General features: G+C 39.3%; 1 protein-coding gene across 17 annotated transcripts in view; it reads right to left on the bottom strand.

The window, feature by feature from the left end:
* The window catches only part of myo18ab (myosin XVIIIAb), a 126,506-nt gene that overhangs the window by 69,617 nt on the left and 43,575 nt on the right, over positions 1-13,314 (bottom strand). For 16 of the 17 annotated variants that reach the window (XM_042226770.1, XM_005937150.3, XM_042226762.1 and 13 more), the window contains 8 exons: positions 13,209-13,309; positions 11,862-11,925; positions 11,604-11,748; positions 6,590-6,601; positions 4,512-4,682; positions 4,242-4,332; positions 3,791-3,983; positions 2,999-3,085 (listed from right to left, as the gene is read on the bottom strand). In XM_042226770.1, coding sequence (XP_042082704.1) covers positions 2,999-3,085; positions 3,791-3,983; positions 4,242-4,332; positions 4,512-4,682; positions 6,590-6,601; positions 11,604-11,748; positions 11,862-11,925; positions 13,209-13,309 — 864 coding nt within the window. The remainder of the gene's footprint in view (positions 1-2,998; positions 3,086-3,790; positions 3,984-4,241; positions 4,333-4,511; positions 4,683-6,589; positions 6,602-11,603; positions 11,749-11,861; positions 11,926-13,208; positions 13,310-13,314) is intronic. The other variant, XM_042226765.1, reaches the window with a different exon arrangement.

Genomic DNA, 13,314 nt, shown 5'->3' on the forward strand with positions numbered 1-13,314 from the left:
TCATAAAGACTCAATCAAGTGCATTCTAATGTCCTCCCAAACCTTCAAAGCTGAACACTACAGCAACAATTATTTATTTACCATTGTTGACTGATTTAAACGAAAGTGCAAGGATTGGCCCTTTCATTTAATTTTCTACTTTTAAGAAGATTTCCTCCCATCTTTTAAAAATTGTCAGTCACACAAATCAGACTTGAGTGAGCTTTCCAACTGTGCACTGAAAATCATACAGCTCATATATTTAAGTTAGAAGCAAGCAAATAAAACGAATTCTGTACAAATGCAGAATAAGCCTTCCACAAGCATTCTACTTAGAAATCAATGTTCAATTAATGCTAGTAAATTAGCACCCAAAATCTAACAATATAAAAAGAAAACAGTGCAGCACAAAAGCTTGAGTGATTACTTGGATATAGGCTTTCATAACCTTAACAGCTGATTATAAAACTACTCCTCTTGTCAGTACAAAGTTTAAATCCTGCACTGTTTTGTTAAATTGTTGAATTTGTGGACTTAGCAGAGATGAGACTTTCTACATAAAAATATGAAACCTGTGCAGACAGGCCGCTTATAATGAAAATACAAAGTTAGCTGACTCTTAAAGGCTTTCCAAATCAAAGAAGAGGCTTAGGATTGTGCTGGTGAAAACAAATTATCTGCTAAAGTGTCATTCGAATCACTTACAGAGATTAAAAAGAAGAGTTTGCTGTAATTTGAACAGAAATCACAAGCTAGATGCAAATGCACCACCTGTATTGTTTAATCAAAATTGAGTCACAGTGTGTTTCCATGTCTACTGTTCTTCTGGGTGTCATTAGTAATGCAGCTATTAACTAAAGCTAAAGGTATTGGACAGACTCATATTTGTGTAACACGATGCGGTGCTACCTCAAAAAGATCAACAACATTATTTTAATTCCTCTTCAGATAAATTGAAATAATTTGTTGGTCACTACTTGACATCACACACAAACACAGACACAAAATTATTATGATTCCATTCAAAAGGACAGTGGCAGTGTGGTGTAGTTCCATTGATGGCCTGGTGGAGCACAAGCTGTGTGGTTCAAGCTCACCGAAAGTCTTCTGTAGTTGCTTAAAATCCTTCAAGCTGGTTATGATTAGGAAAAAGGTACCAGATTATGCACATATGCATCTCGCTGCATATGAGGGCTGTTAGCCACACAGTGGTGAGAATGCCTTTGCAGACCCATGACCATTGCCAAAACGCCTACGATGGACATGTGGGAGCCTGAAATGTGCCACAGAGCAATGGAAGATGGAACAAAAAAGGCACCAGAGGCAGAGGACCTTGGTGTTTATGTTGGTGTAATATCTGTACCACGAATCTTAACATTGCTACAGGCTCTTGGCAAAGTACTCTCTTATTATAGTGGCCCCTTTCAACAGGATACTGCACCTTTCCTCACTGCTCTGATTGTTCAGGATTGGAAACAAGATAAAAGTTTGATCTACAGAGGCCTTGTGACGCTAACACCTTCAGTCTACAGATCCCTTGCCTTGAAAGACCAGGGCAGCTTGACAGAGTGATTTTGTTTGTGGTTGAGCACTGTATTATCTGAGGATGTGTGTACATAATGTGTAAGTCCATCATAAAGAGGATCAGTTGCAGAAACTTCTAAAATCTTTAGTGATTGTAGGTCAGAACATCCAATGTCAATCTAGTCCTAAGAGTTCATTTGAATTCAGTTGAACCATTAGAAACTGACCTCAGATTCACACATGCCAGCAAAAAGGAATCCATTCTGTAGTCTTTGCTGCTAAAGCACCGCACTCGCTTTGAAGCTGACACCTGTTTCCTCAATGTTCCAGGTACGGGTTGCCTGGGTAACCATCTAATTTATTTACTACCTAGTCATATGTCAAACAACAGGATCCTGCTCTCGCACTGATAACTGCGTCAACCACTTGACTGGAGAAACGTATCTCGAGTGGTTATTTTGTTATTTTTCCTGTAGTCACAGAATGTCATTTACGTTGTGTGGCCTCTGGTTGCTGTGAACTGCTTCCAATATGGATGCAGCTTAAAGCATTTCAGCTAATATTTGGGGGATTTGATTGTCTCTAGGTGTCTTGAAAACTAGAACGATCAACAGTTTGGCATGAAAAACAACGTTGCTGATGGTATCAAATGTCAGTTATTATGGTTAACAGACATTTGCTACTCTTACATAATTACAGGTTTGTTGTTCTACTCTCATGCAATTCCATTTCAAATAAAAATACACACCATTATATAAATCATCTAATACATTCAACACAATCCAACACAAAAGAAAGCTGGAATCTAGTACTTGCATCAACTCCATCAAGACTGCAGGAACATCTACACAGACCAAATGCTGCAAATACTTGTACTGCTAACAACACAGACTTTTAGTAAAAAGGGAACCAACGAGTGGAGAGAAAAGGAGACTCTGTCAAGCTTCAAAGAGAAAACACATCACAAATTTGATTCTAATCAATAGTGCTGATCTCAGACAAAATCCTAAAGGAAATGGAAGAAACAGCAAGAAAATATGGAACCAACCATCACAACAAGTTGACAAGCATTTAGGCTAAGCATGCTTTGAAAACTCTGCTTTATGTTACATCTAATTTCAGTCTCAAGAAGAGTAGAGGGGGAGTTTTCTGTCCCAGATCTCAGGTCCTCTGGCTTCAGCACATATTGATGCCTGCTTTGCTAGATTGGCCATGGACCTAAAACTATTTGCATTTGCCAGCAGTGATGAAAAGAGCTATTTGCTGGCTCAGTGGTACTCTGGGGTGCTCATTTGGCTACAGCTTCATTTGCATTAATGTCTCCCTGAATAATGACTGAAATTCAGGCCCAGATAAACTGCCCTTGAATCTGGACCTAAATACCTCAATGCTCCACTGAACATAAACACAACTTTAATCTGTGCTGTTAACACAGCATATTTCTCACAACTGTTTCCAGGTGAAAGGAAAGCAGAGTGTAGTGAGGGTTGCTTACCAGAGCTTGGGTTGAGGCTTGATCAATAACTGCTACAGACAGTGAGGTGTTGGACTCTATGTCATCTAAAGCAAGTTCTATGTTTTCCTAGATGCAGGAGGGGACAGAAACTCAGGTTAGTAACCTACAAGACATATACCAGCAGAAGATGAGCTCATAAAAAATAAAAAACAGAAAATCAAGTGTAGCTGTTCATCTCAATCTTGAAATCAGCAGTTACTAAAGCTATAGATTGGGTTGAGTACATAAAAAGTTTTGGAAATTTCTTAAACTGGACATTTGATTGTTGGGGGTTTTCTCTGCATTATTGTAGGGTCTTTGGTCTGTGCAAGCTCACCTGGAGGAAACCCACACAAGCACAGGGCGAGGCTGTAAACTACACATAGAAATGCTTTGACTGACACCACCAATTTCTCAACATTTGAGTTTTTGTGTATTTATTCAAGTTTTGAAGCTCAATTACTCGTAGAAACCCCAGATCTTGATGTGAACCACTTGCATTGGAACTACAGTAGAAGTAGAAATTTTCTAAACCCCAAGTATCCTGTGGATTATCTGGAGTACTGAGGTCAAATTCTTTACTGCTGTGGAGCACCAATGAACTGATCTCCAGTGCATCTAAAATCCTAAAAATTTTAATTAGTTGAGAATTATCAGTACAGGCAGACGCCAGAAAAAATATACATCTGTGTTTGACTACATGTTATTATTAAGTCGTCCTTAAAATCAGTGCATGAAATATGTATATGTTCTGTCCCTCCCAAGTGTTAAGCTCTGTTGTTCCAGCTGCACCTCCTTGTATCTCTCCAATTCCTTGACAAAGGTCCGTTCATGAAACAGAGTCTGTAGCCTCTCCTGGGTGTAGTTGTGACAGAGTTCTTCAAAAGTGGCTCCCCTCTGCTGATGAGCCAGCCGAGGGTTCTGGAAACCCGGAGTGTCAACGATCAGCAGAGAACACAGAGAGTGCTGACTAGACTTCAGGGCCCTGAGGGACACAGATACATCAGCAGGCTTTAGTGAAGAAGCTTTGACTAATCAAGCAGTCTGCAGCTTCCCAGTGTCAAAATTATATTTATATACCAATTCATTCTTACAATATTTGAAGGTGAATGTTTTAAATATTTTACAAAAAAAATCTAAAGTGCAGCGCTTATCTGGCAAGATGAATTCATGAATGATCTAGCTATTTTATATAAGTCCAAATTGAATATGAATATTGTAGTACTAGAATTTGACAGCTAACCTGTTAATAAGGGAGATGACAAGTGTGAAAAGCTCAGAGTAAAGTCCTGATGCCATGGCCTCCAAACACTCCAGAGCTGTGACTTTAGGGCCTGAGAGACAGATGAGATGCACGTTTTATGTTTTTTTCATGAGACTCAGTTTTTAAACAGCAGCTGAAAACAAGCACAATGTGGTCTGCATCTAAGAAAAAATGATCATATCAAGAATGGGAACCCTTTTAGCAATAATTGAACATAAATGGAAATTCCAACGTTTGCAGTATTTTTACCTAAGCCATCACCATGGCTAGCCTCATCTGGTGGTCCTCTGAATGAGGTAGAATGCTGCAGTCCTTTGGCCTGATGCTTAAAAATAGATGAAGATAGCTCCTCCAAGGTGCAGCCCAACAGGTAGGCCGCTTTCTGAGCCCATTCATGACGAGCAAACTGCCGACGTCCCACTACAAGTAAAGCATGAATGAGTTCAAATTCTAAAACAAAGAGCTAGAAGAAGAAAGGCAACGAAGATAACATGTACAGTAAAAATGAAGAGCAAGTGTAAGTATACAATTACTGTAGATCAAAACTACTATTTCTACCGTCTGTTGCAAATTTAGGCAAGATTTCATTTCTGTGACATTCCAGTATCCAAATCCAGTACAACTATCAGCTCTGCTGAGGTTCAGTATAGCTGACAAGACCTCAGACTATAACTGTTAAAATAAAATTCAATTTCAACGATGGTCCTGGCCTTCTACCTGGTAAACACTTTGCTTGGCACCTCTATTTAACCAAAAGAGATGTTTTCTGCCTTTGACAGGAGTTGTCCCAGATGTGAAAAAACAATGCTGAAAAGTGCAAAAACTGTCAGTTGAAATGAAACGACAACTGAGCTTGAGATTCTGCAGTAATGGAACATTTAGCGCTTCTCTAACAGAGTAACGCAGTCATATCAGCATCTATGATTTAGAGGACTTCCCTAAAAGGAAATGAATGTTGACTTGATTCTTATACTTGAGTGGGATATCTCTTATATCAAGATTTAACTGCATAATGATAATTCATCTCCTGAAAATGGCAGAGTGAATGAGAAATTTTCCAGACCCCAACTACTGCCATCAACAAAGGCAACTTTTGTGATAGACTCACTAGAAGGACTAAAAAGTATCTATTCTCTTAATGAAAGATGTCATGAGGTGTACAGTACAGTCTAGTACTGATTTACTGTATAATATCACTTTACCCCATCCAAAACACAACAGCAGACTCCTGAAGAATACATTATTATAATACCACAACTATACTGTATTATATGCTGTCAACGGCATAGACAAAGAGAGAAAGGCAGCATTTGTTTGTGCAATGTGTAATGCTGAATTAATGCTGAACACTGGTGGCTCTAAAAGTCAACTGGTGAATATCTTGCAGTTGACGTAATGTAAATTATTTTTACTAAAATACTTAAAGTCAGTACAGAATAGTTTCATGTTGACACTTTGCAGCACATACACTGACAGTAAAAATTAGAGACACTTAAATATTTTAATATCAATAAATGAACTCAATGTTTTAAAAATCTTTAAAATATTTAAGTAGGATCCAGTTATGATCCCACCTTAAACACCAAGAGTCCTCTGCTGTGTGGGTTTTAGCACATCATGTTTGTGTTCTGTTCCCACGACTCCAAACATACATATGGAAATCTCTACTGTGAGAACTGAAAAGCTGTGTGAGGCTGGTGTGTTCTTAGATATGTGATGGAGATGACAGCTAATCATGTTTAATCCTAACTCTCAATCTGTTTTTGCACAATTATCTGCAAGAGGAGAGCATCTCCACTTGGTCGGAACCTCAATCAAAGCCAGTGTGTTAGAATAAACCAAAGAATCATGACAACACCAGCGACATACAGCCAATCAAAGCGACACAGAACCAGAGAACCCAACAGGGTCCAGGTTAATCTGGGAAATACAAGGTCTGCGGTAGAGAGCTAAAACACAAACAAGAGATTTGAAAATGTACAAGTTTTACTTTGTTTGTTTCAGAATTGTAGTAGTGTGACAGAAGTCGAATGAGGTGACAGGGGAGGTATCAGAGAGGGCGGTTTAAAGAAACAGTGAAGTTCTGATTTTCATCTTAGAGAAAAGGAAAAGACGATGCAAGGAGATGGGAGAGCCGTAATGAAGAAAACACAAAAAACACAAGAGAGAAAGAGGAGGAGCAGAAACAATAAAAATGCTAATGGCTTAAGGGCTGAAGAGAATGATAAAGGCATACAGACAGAAAACAAACAGGAGAGGCTCTGACATAAGGTTTTTTAGGTTAAAAAAAAGGGTCAACAAGTTGTGTGTTGTTTTTTTCCCATTACCTTCATCTCCATCTGTTTTTGATATGGCGCAGCATGCAAACATGCAAGTAAAAAGAGGGGGGGGGGGGTGTTACAGATAATAGTTTAAGGATTCATCACATCATCACAGGCATAGGAAAACATGAACATTAGCATTCAACAACACTGACAACACATCATTATGTTTTGGAACAGCTGGCTGAGAAATGTGACTGATAGCACCCCAAACCCCTGTTTTACACCAGTGGAGAGGAAATGATACTCAGGACTAAAAGAAAACGGTCCAAGCATAAAGAATGTCCTTCAAGTAAAGTCACTGTCAGTGCAGACTATTGACGTTAAAAATTATTCAAGTCACAAAAGATTTTCTATACTATGACTGATGTCACTTTGAAGTAAGTGTGCATTTCAGCAAAAACATGTAAAAAAATGACTTTTACTGTCCCCAGTTTTATGTTGGAGCATCCATCGCCACCTGACATTGAACCCATACGACCCAAAAAACAGAAGGAAAGACTTCATACAGCCACCACATTGAGATTGCTGCAATGAGGAGAAAAATCAATAAATACGTGCAAGTGTAATCACTTCCAGTTATGGAGACACAATTTTGCAAATAAATGAAAGTTGGCACTTAAATTGGTAGTGATTGTAAAGTAGTATCATCCAAATATAAAATAAATGTATTCTGTTGCGCTCCATCTTATTTTCTGTGCAGGTATGCCTTCTTTTTCAGACGGCACAATTTTAAAGTTAAGGGACCTTCTACTTATATACAGTAAAACCTCAAATATATGACTAGTGATTAAACTAAAACTCAACTTCAAAAACTGTTTGGATGTCATACATAAAAACAGAACACAATGTAGGATTTGATCAACATACCTAGACTTCTAAAAGTTCTAGGGGAATTAACTGTGGACTGCTGAAACATTTTGGAAAAAGCCACATTAAACGGCATCTAATGGAAAAAATCTGCATTCCCTTTTGCCTCTGTGGTCAGCATGCCTCTGACTGAGAGCAGTACATTCATATGTCAAACATGACACCTAGTGGCTGGTGGTAGAAAGTAAATTTGACTTAAAAACAATTTTTTTCCAACTTCTGCAAGAAGAATTCACATTTGATGCCTTACAGTTGATTGTAATTTGAACAGAGACATGCTGGCATTAAGTAATCAGGTCAGGGAAATGAATGCAGTGCAGTGCAGAGAAGCTGGGAAAATCAATAAATCAGTTGTTGGGAAACTTGCATATAAGTATAAAACCAAATGCAGGATATGCACATCTTTATTTCAAGTCGTCCTTACAATCTAAAACAACTAAAATTACATACGTAGGAGGATCATGTTAAAGGGACAAGTCAAATGGCATATAGATTTTAGACTGCCCATTTGGTACAAATTCATTTTAGACTTTTTGCCAGTTTGTTGTTAACATATTGTCATCCATGGCTTCTTTCTTCCATATACCTTTTCCCTATTAAGCAGGATGACATTGCAAGTTTCAGGTCTTACTTTATTTGGAGTGGATCAGTGCTCACTCTAGTGGCAGCAGGGTAAGTGGGATATTTCAACCAAATTTCTCCCAAGCAAAACTTTCCAGTTCACTTTACACAAGTTCTGGGTCTACCCTGCTGTCTCCTACCAGTTCGGTGTGCCCAACAAACCTTCAAAGGTTGGTGGCCAATAGGCTTACTAAGAAGATGCCCAAACTGCCTCAACTAGTGACTTTCGGCACAGACCAGTGGGCATAGCTTGAGTTCATCAGGACCTTTGACTGAGAGGTGAGGAAGACCATGATGTGATCCATGCAAACTTCCCACTTTCCAGTCTTTCTAAAGCACTTGGAGTTCCAAAGGAAATTCCAAATGAAACCCAACTATGAGAAGTAAAACAAATGTAAAGGGAAATATGCATTTTATTCAGCAGTACGGACACGATGACACTTCAGTTTTTTGTTGTTGTTTGTTTGTTTGTTGTGCAAAACAGGCCGTAATTTTGTTGTGACCATGTAACTAATCATGGCGATGTAAGGAGTCGCGCGTAAAACGATGGATTTTACGCATTATCAGTTTCTTTTGAAAATGATTATACAAGAAATTAAACACTGCATTTTAATAATCCAGACTAAAATGTGAAATAGAATGAAATTCTTTGTGGATTATCTAAGACAGAACAAAGCTCAAGCTGCTTGTGGAACGCATATGCACACTTTCACACTTTCATTGCTGATTTAGTGTGGGATCCCCTTACCGAACTCTCTCCCGTGAAAATGGAGCAGTGAAAACGGTATTTAACACTTTATGTATTTACACACTTTTTTTATTTACACACAAACAAACACAGACGTTTCTACAGACCATTAACTTCTTTTGAAAAGTCGACTGTTTACTCTTACTGTAAATTTTATTCTTTATTCTGACTGAGAATAAAGTTTTTGCGTATATAGGAAGATCAGCACAGACTGGCTTTTTTTTTTTCATTAAGGGTTTCGACAAAACCTAAAACCTCAGTCAGAGATGGCCATGTGGTTAACTTCTTCTGCATCTGCTTCTGCTCACATAAAAGGGGGCATTTAATGCATCATGTCATTCTTTTTCTGCAGAAATAATCCTTATGAATGGCAGCTACCAGGACAGGCTGCAGAAAATCATAAATGTTGGGATTTACCTCAAAGAACAGTAAAAAGGTGTTTTTACACTTCCAGTTTATTGTTTTCTCGCTGAGTTTTGTCACAGATCTTTGTTAAATTTGTCTCACAGGAGATGATGACGCCTCTCATATGCACGTGTCTTTCATGCTTGTAACGGGAGCCGCACAAGCCAGAACATTAATAAAGGGTTTAATTAAATAAATCTTATAAAGGGCTACAGTTGTCTTACTTTACAGGAATAAATATGAAAGAATTTGGGCATCAACACAACCTCAGACGCCGTCTCTGTTCAGATTTATAATTGTTTTGCGTTACAAAACAGAAATGTGGGTGTTTTGTTATGATTCCACTGAACATGCGTTATCATATATATGACAACATATATATACACCAGGGGTGCCCAATCCCAGTCCTCGAGAGCTACCGTCCTGCAGCTTTTAGATGCATCCTTGTTCCCACACACCCGAATCAAATGAATGGCTTGTTATCAGGCCTTTGCCAAACATGATGGCATGCTGAAGAGGTAATCAAACCATTTGATTCAGCTGTGTTGGAGTAGGGATGCATCTAAAAGCTGCAGGACGGTAGCTCTCGAGGACCGGGATTGGGCAGCCCTGATATACACAAAGAGAAACCGTCACCTATAGCTTACATCAGCACCATGGACATAGCCAGTGTTGGGAAGGTTACTTTTAAAGTGTATTCCACTACAGATTACAGATTACATGCCCCAAAATGTATTTTGTAACGTATTCCGTTACGTTACTCAATGAGAGTAACGTATTCTGAATACTTTGGATTACTTAATATATTATCATGCTTTTTACAACTACATGAATGTGCTATTGCCGTGTGATTTATTACTATTACTGAAGGTCACTCATCACACCAACACCAACTACATTTTTAAATCTTAATATAAATGAGTAACAGTAGGTGGACATTAGGTAAGGCTGCACTTTTTGCAGCGATCTCGTATAGAAAACTATTCAGCGCGTATATAAAACAGGTCCACGGCTCCGAACCGTAGTAAAGGGACCTCTGGCTGATACGTCGGGTTCGTGTCGGGCTCACAGCTGAAAAATAGCTTTACTTTGTTGCCTGGGTCAACTTTGCTAGCCAGAGACAGAGAGAGGCGTTGAAAGGCTGCTTCAATGGAGCTTATTGTTTCAGAGGAAAACAGGAACACAGTGTACAGTCGAGTCTTAATATCTTACTTACAACTGGGCTACACTGCCCATGAGGCTACATTCTTTAGGGCTATACCTGTATTGCCTTCATATTAAATAATTTTTTGAACAATAATTCATTTAAATATTTCGTCACGTCATTTTGCGGGACGCAAGTAGAGGTGACATGGGCTTGAGACCCAGGCATTAGAGCCTCTTAATGCGTGTTTTGTTTGGGTTTCCACCAGCGTGGATTTACCAAAAATAGAGAGGGGACAGCCTAACATATGAAACAGGAAAAGACCGCCGTGTAATCCCTTTATTTCAACAAAGTAACTGTATTCTGAACACCACCTTTTTAAATGGTAATTGTAACAGAATGCAGTTACTCATATTTTGTATTTTAAATACGTAACGGCGGTACATGTATTCCATTACTCCCCAACACTGCCAGTGGCTCTGCTACAATCTTTCTCCAGATGTCTAAGCTCCTAACTTTAAGATACAGCCGAGCCTCCCTACAGAGGAAATTCCTTTTAGCTGCTTGTATTCACAACCTTATTTTACTGGTCAGTACCCAGAAGTTATGAGGGTGGTCAGATCTTTGACGATGACAATCCGGTCCATGTGTTTGTGTGTGTGTGTGCATGGCTGGGTCTGGGGCTTGCTGGGGCTTGGCCCCTGTGAGATATGGTCTTGGAGGAAAGAGGTTCACCCTCCCTAGTGCTCCTTGCTGGATGCTGCTGCCCCTCCCTGGGCATACTTGTTGGTTCCAGGGCATGTGGTTCGCTGTTCTGACATGGTTGTCGACCCACTCCCTTGGTGGTCTGGGATGGCTTACACGTCTTCCGTGTTGGGGGGGTCTCTGCCGGCCAGTTCTTGGGCACCTGGAGCCCATTTTCCCCTACCCTCATTTTCAAGTTCATTTTGTGACAAAGACACTTAAACACTTACACTCACACTGGACACTCTCTCTCACACTCACACACTGCACAACCCCTACAAGAAGAATATATCTGTGCATTTCTTTATTTTTTGGGTTCTAGTTGCTGTATGGTTGTTTTTCTGACAGATGTGGCAGTTGGTGATACACTGTAGATTTCTATTTGTACGCTATCCTTTTATTACATCTTCTCCTATTCCCCTATAATCACACCATCTCCCTAGTCAAGATCTGATGTACTTAAAATCAACGAGGAAGGGAGTTCCTACCTTTAGTCGCGCCCGCTGCCCCCAAGTGGTAAATGGCACCGAGGATAAGCCAGAGGGCTTTCTGCTCTTCACTGGAGATGCCCAGCACCTTCATGGCTGCCTGCAGCTTGGTGAACTGCTGCAAGGATCGCTGCTTGTCTTCAGGCTGAAGCAGATCAAATCAAACTTTACTGAACCCTGCAGGGAGTCTGGAATTTTACAATAAACAGTTGCTTTCATCCACACATTTTATTAACATCTACCATCTACTGTGATTACCTTAGTCTGTGGCAGGATCCCAAAAGCACTGTTCTCAGCCAGGTGGTTAAAGTGCAGCTCCGTCCTGGAGGAGAGGAAAGACACTAGAAACATAAGCTCCTCAGTGCCAGACAAATGTTTAAGCTTGATGTGAGTAGTTGTATTTTTGTTATATCAGAAGAATATCCATATTATGTGACAATGATTTTCTTTTAAGACAGCTTTCTAATTTAATTGCTGACTTAGCAAAGATATTTAGTGTAAAACCCCAATTCTAAAAAAGTTGAGAAGATTTGTTAAATGTAATTAAAAACAGAACGCAATGACTTGCAAATCACAGGATCAATGTTCACTACAGTTCCTTCCAAGTACTACTTTTGATAGATACTGACGGCTGTCAACCAGGAACACCTCACAAGAACTGCAGTCGTCTAGTGACAACAATTTACTCAAATCCTTAAGCTTGCCCATTTTTAGACTTCAAGCACAGAATGTCCACTTGCTACCTAAAAAAGTAACGAAATCAGCGTTTGGTCGATTTTTTTCTTTGTTGTAACAAAGAAAAAAAGCTATAAATATTACACCACTGGAAAGTCTGTTTATTTCCCCTTAAGCATTGCCACATTTGTAAGAAAAATGCATTTGTGGATCGAGTATATGGGTTACCCTCGTGAAAAACCTGCCAAATCTTCTCTACCAATGCTGCTGCCTGATTGGCACCTGATTACCATAAAATGTTAAATTGCTAATATGTTTTGTTTCTTCAGACACTGTATCTAGGTTTTGGTCCCAGTGGGAGGCCCTAACACACTGCAAAGCATTAGAAAGTTTAATCAACAGCATGCATTGTTTGTGTTTTGACTAAATATTTCAAGGAAATACATCACATCCTCTTGTATTCTGGTTATTGTGGGTGGACCACAAGGGATTTTCTGGGTTTTAAGTGGGCCACGGGATTGTTGACTTTGGGAATGGGTGGCCTATAGAATTAAGAGCCTGTACATTCATGCTGTAAGGTATATACAGGTTTTAAAGTAACATATGCTCCCATGATACAATGACTGAAAAAATCAGTGATACTGATTGTTGACAATTTCATTTCAATGCAACTGCGCTGCCATACAGCAGTGAAACAGTGAATATTATGCCACTGTCCAGAAATTTCCAGACATGCCTATCCATAGCAAACAGAGAATAGGTGACGAAAACTTGTCAAGAAAACAAACATCAAGAAATAATATGACAAACACTGTGAAAAACCTATTGTAACTCTACAATTCTTCCAAATCAAATCATTTTTTTATTTTTAAAAAACAAAAGAAAATCTCTACGTTACTAAACAGTACAAAAAAGGGCTCAACGAGTCACCTGAGACTGCTGTCGGCTCCAGCCATCATGTAGTAAAAAACGTTGAAGGTGGATTCCCCCTCAGGTCGTCTGCTCACCCTCAGTTTCTCCAACAACATTGTCTAAG

This window comes from Haplochromis burtoni, unplaced genomic scaffold (assembly GCF_018398535.1).
Source record: "Haplochromis burtoni strain Fernald_Lab_line unplaced genomic scaffold, NCSU_Asbu1 Contig_227, whole genome shotgun sequence".
NCBI classification, from domain to species: Eukaryota; Metazoa; Chordata; class Actinopteri; order Cichliformes; family Cichlidae; genus Haplochromis; species Haplochromis burtoni.